Source organism: Hipposideros armiger, unplaced genomic scaffold (assembly GCF_001890085.2).
Source record: "Hipposideros armiger isolate ML-2016 unplaced genomic scaffold, ASM189008v1 scaffold_443, whole genome shotgun sequence".
NCBI classification, from domain to species: Eukaryota; Metazoa; Chordata; class Mammalia; order Chiroptera; family Hipposideridae; genus Hipposideros; species Hipposideros armiger.
The window spans coordinates 1,171,613-1,176,158 of NW_017731793.1; the positions used below are offsets into that span (position 1 = coordinate 1,171,613).

At 53.3% G+C, this 4,546-nt stretch overlaps 1 protein-coding gene and 1 long non-coding RNA gene across 7 annotated transcripts in view; one reads left to right on the forward strand and one right to left on the reverse strand.

Moving 5' to 3' along the window:
• Positions 1–4,546, forward strand: part of LOC109394903 (uncharacterized) — a 56,247-nt gene that overhangs the window by 2,235 nt on the left and 49,466 nt on the right. The window contains exon 3 of one of the 4 annotated variants that reach the window (XR_002126543.1): positions 3,177–3,269. The exons of the other annotated variants lie outside the window; for them this stretch is intronic. This is a non-coding gene — a long non-coding RNA (uncharacterized LOC109394903). Of the gene's footprint in view, positions 1–3,176; positions 3,270–4,546 lie in introns of those variants that run through there. 4 annotated transcript variants of the gene reach the window in all.
• GGT5 (gamma-glutamyltransferase 5) overlaps positions 2,568–4,546 on the reverse strand; it is a 40,184-nt gene continuing 38,205 nt past the window's right edge. For all 3 annotated transcript variants that reach the window (XM_019665454.1, XM_019665453.1, XM_019665451.1), the window contains one exon: positions 2,568–3,024. In XM_019665454.1, coding sequence (XP_019520999.1) covers positions 2,878–3,024 — 147 coding nt within the window. In that variant the 3' untranslated portion in view covers positions 2,568–2,877. The remainder of the gene's footprint in view (positions 3,025–4,546) is intronic.

Here is a 4,546-nt window from a genome sequence, read left to right on the forward strand (position 1 = left end):
AACACGCCACTCGGCCGGCCTACCTCAGGCTTGATTTTGATGTCCTCTGTGTAACAAGGTGTTTAAAGAGCCAGCTGTAAGATGACCTGGCTGGGCTGGGAGTGTGCCTTGGCTGGCATTGCTGGTGGTCTAGGCAGGATGTGGACAGGAGCTGGGCAGGTCCCCAAGGGCAGGATGAGCAGGAAGGGAGAGGACTGGGCTTCCTCCAGGGGCCCCAGAAGCCAAGGAGGGCCCCGTGCTGCCTCGTGGCACCATCAGGTGTGCATTTTGCAAGGCTCATCATTGCCATGAGTCAGGAGTGGATGGAAGTGGTGGCAGCGTTGAGAAGGCTGAGAGGGATAAGGAGACGGAGCCAGAGCTGAGCCACCCACATGGAAGGAAAGCAGTGAGTGAATAACATGGGAAGGGGGAGAAGCAGACACCAGACAGCTTCTGGCTGCCTCAAAGTTGGCTTCCATTTTGGTGTGTTGAATCTGAGGTGTCTGTGGACCCCAGATGTGCTGGAGGTGGGTGAGTGGCTATGTGGGTCTGATGCTCTAGAAACCCGGGCCATAGCCTGGGTGAGAACCCATCAACTCACTAGTGGTGACCGCCCCAGGGATGGCTGAAGGGGAGTCAGGAGGGCAGCACCAGAGTGCAGAAACAGTTATCATGCTCTGTGCATAACACTGGGAGTCACTGCAGAGAGGGACTGCCAAGGCCTTCACAGGCCGGCTCAAGCCTCACTGGTGCGGGTCGCCTCCCTGGACCCAGGTCCAACCACAAGTCTGGTCTGGCAGCACAAAAGCGGGCTTCTGCCGCAGGAAAGCTGAAGCGCATGTGGAACAACCTCCTCCCTCCCGTGGGGTTTGTGATCATTCCTAGCGTGGGCTCCATTGACTTAAGCCAATCAGTCCTCCCCACACAGATGGCTCAGGGAGGGACCCGCTGGGCCCATGAGGGCTGGGCTTGGGACTTTTGTTAAACTAAAAGGGGCTGGAGGCCAGGGTAGAAGCTTTGTCACCCCTGCTGGCTATGAAGTCCAATGTTTGTGCTAGAGCCATCGGGACAGTAGCGGGGAGTCTGCCCACGGTAAGGCCACCCTGTGGAGTGTCCTGATGCTGTAGGACCAGCCTCTGGATTCCCCAGGTCTGAAGCCCCTCTGCTCCTGCTTCTGTCTAAGCCCACCTTGTGTGCAACCCTGACCCCTGAACTGAACTTGCCATTTCAGAAAGTCTGTTCCTTACTCACTCCCAAAGCCAGACCCTGGGAGGGGCTGATGGCCTCCAGGCTGCCTGAGTGCATTTCAGAGTGCACCTGTTGTCCCCAGACCTTCCTCTTCAAGTTGTCAGAATACCTCCTCCCTGCTCCCAGTCAAGCCCAGATCAGGGATTAAGATCCCTCTCTCCGCATGGGTGGTCAACTAAATAACGGTCCCCAGATAGGTTCACATCCTGATCCCTGGAACCTGTGAATGTTACCTTATATGGCAAAGTGACCGGTGATTGAGTGAAAATGTTGAGATGGGGAGATTATCCTGGATTATCTGGGTGGGCCTTACATGTCCACAAGTGTCCTTACACACTTCCTGAGGGTTCCTTCTCACCCAGATCTGCCTGAAGCAGAGGGAGATTTGACACACACACACAGAGGAGGGGGCCCTGTGACCACAAGGAAGGGATTGGAGTGATGTGGCCACAAGTCCAGGAACACTGGCAGCCGCCAGAAGCTGGAAGAGGCAAAAAGGATTGTCCCCCAGAGCTCTGGGGTCAACACAGCCCTGTCCACACCTTGATTTCTGCCCAGTGACACTCCTTTAGACTCTTAGCCTGGAAGAGAATAGATTTCTGTTGTTTTGAGGTACTCGGTTTGTGGTGTTTTGTCTCAGTAGGCACAGGGAACTAATACCCTCCCCCATTCTGCTTGGCCTGACTCAGGGGCGGAGAGGGAGGCGATGGCTCAGTGGTGGAGTTGCTCCTGGGCCTGCCAGGTGGAGGCATGCCCTGGCAGGATGTTTGGGTGGAGTGGGAACCCCCAATGCTCCCAGGAACCAGTGTGGGGCAGGATACTCAGGTCAGTCCAATGAGGCCCCCCAAGAAGGGTGGCCCACCCAGCAGCAGGTCTCAAACAGGGGCGATTTGGACATTGGTTGTTGTTGAGGCGTGTGGCTTCATCAAATGAGTAGAGGCCAAGGATACTGCTCAACATCCTACAATGTGGGGAAAACCTCTACAGCAAAGAATGCTTCACAAAAAATGTCAAAGTGCCAAGGGTGAGAACATAGGCTATTGGGGCTGGGGACTAGGCTGGGATCTTAGATCTTACTTCATCCAACATTTTCCTGGCACGGAGGACAAGATCCAGAAACAGGCCTCGGCCAAGGGCTCCCTGGTCACACCCCTGTCTTCCCCCAACAGGTGGCCCTGGGCAGTGGGTGCTGCTTCTGTTCAGGGGTGGCCTGGATGAGGCCCAGACTGTCTCAAGGCCTCAGTTTTCCCACCTCCATGGTGATGCGTTACAAAGGAGCTCAGTGTATGTGTGTTTTCTGAGGGTTTCCTCCCCTACCTTGACCTTGCATCAGGCCATGGTCCAGCCTCCTCTTTAATTTGAACAAGAGGATATACAGATGGGGAGCAGGGTCAGAGGGGGAGCGTGTGCCACAGTCCTGGGTAAGAGGGCTGAAGAAGGCTAGAGGGGCCAGGGCAGAGGTTCTGGGGGAGGGGTCAGCCCCCACAGTCATCTATCTGCCATGCTATCTCCACCTCTTGTAGCCCCAGGATGACCTCTAGCCAAGGATTCCAGATCCTGTCAGAATGCTTAGTCCCACGGCCACAGCCACGGCATGCCTGGGCCACACACTGACATTGGGCCGAATCCCAGCTCTCAGAAGCAGTGTTCTCAGTAGCCTGAGGCCTCCCCACCCTTCCTTGGGTCCGCCGCAGCATACACACAGGCCCCGTCCTGGGCCACAGCCTGGACCACGTTCAGGAAAAAGAGCCGCCTAGTTTGGTTCTGGCCTCGATCCTGGAGCCCCTTCTGCACCTCCTGGAGAGGAAAAAAGGCCGCTGACAGGTGAAGGCAGCTTAGGTTTACCTCCAGTGGGGAAAGGGCCCAAGCAGGAACATGAGCACCCTAACAGGTCTGGGCAGGGGCGGGAGGTGAGGATGGGAGGGCACTGGGTGAAGCCTTGTCTACAGGGCATGTAATCTACGCCTCCCACTCAAAAGGCCCTAGAGAAGGAACATGGCGGAGAGGACATCACCCAGTCCAGAAGACGCTCAAGATGCGTGGACAAGTACCGGCCGAGTGNCTGATCTGCCTCACCCGGGAAGAGCGCAATGATGGTGCCAACTTGGGCCAGTGAAGCAACGTCCTCCACAACTAGACTGAAGAATGAAAGGACAGCAACTTGTCTGTTCCCCTTCCCCCAATTCCCCAGCACTGTTCCCATCTCCCCGATTCCCCAATAAAAATCTTTAAAAAAAAAAAAAGTACTACTGTTTTCAGCAGTCTCAATTTTCAAAAGAGGAAAATAAAGTGGGGTGGGGAAAATCAGTTGGCTAGTCACATGGTCAGTAAGCTGCAGAGCTGGCATGGGAACCTGGACAGCCTGGCTCCTGGGTCTGGGAGCTGAACCATTGCATCATCTGCCTTATGTTTAACTTTATACTACTTAGTTGATGTCCCTCTCTCAACTATTGATCCCTGAGAGTTGGGACCATGAGGAGCCACTTATTTTGCACCGCCAGTGTCCAGACGTGCCTGACCTCCAATTAGGGGATCAATAATGCTCTATTCATCGCTTTCCTCATTGTGCAATGCTCCTTTCTTACCGTGTTTCCCAAAAAATAAGACGGGGTCTTATGTTAATTTTTGCTCCAACAATCTACGTTTATTCATGTATTCATATACAAAAATCTACATTTATTCAAACAGTCATGTCTAGCTGACGATCTTAACTGGGGCTTATGTTTGGGGCAGGGCTTATATTAGGAGCATCCTGAAAAATTGTGCTAGGGCTTATTTTCCGGTTAGGTCTTATTTTCGGGAAAACACGGTAGCTAACTTTTCCTTTTCCCCTTCCCCATGTATCTCTCTCTCATCATGAGCATCCTTCTCCCGTGTCCCTCCCCATAATATGCCTGTCCCTCGAATGGGTTTTGAAAAAGTGACATAGGTACATCCAGATGCACGGAGAAGAAAGCTTTATAAAGTATCCTAATTTGGGAATGAATATTTTACCAAAAGGCAAAAGCGGACTTGAAATTTCTTCTGCCCTCAGGAGGCCCAGTCTTGCAACCCTGTAGGTCTAGAGCTGAACAGGAGGTACTGTTTTGTTCAAACATTTAGTCAAGAGTACTGCCAATTCTGTCCTTCAGCCGTCAGGCACGTAGGCAACTTCCTCTTATACAGTTGGTGGTTGTAACTAAACAGGTGCAGACTTGAGGAAATGCAAGCTGACTCGAATAAGTCTCCGCTGCATGTGAGATGAAATTCCTTCCTTACTTTTCTGGCTTCAGCCTCTCCAGTCTGCCCTGGGCACGCCCCCCTACAGCCGCTTCCACCC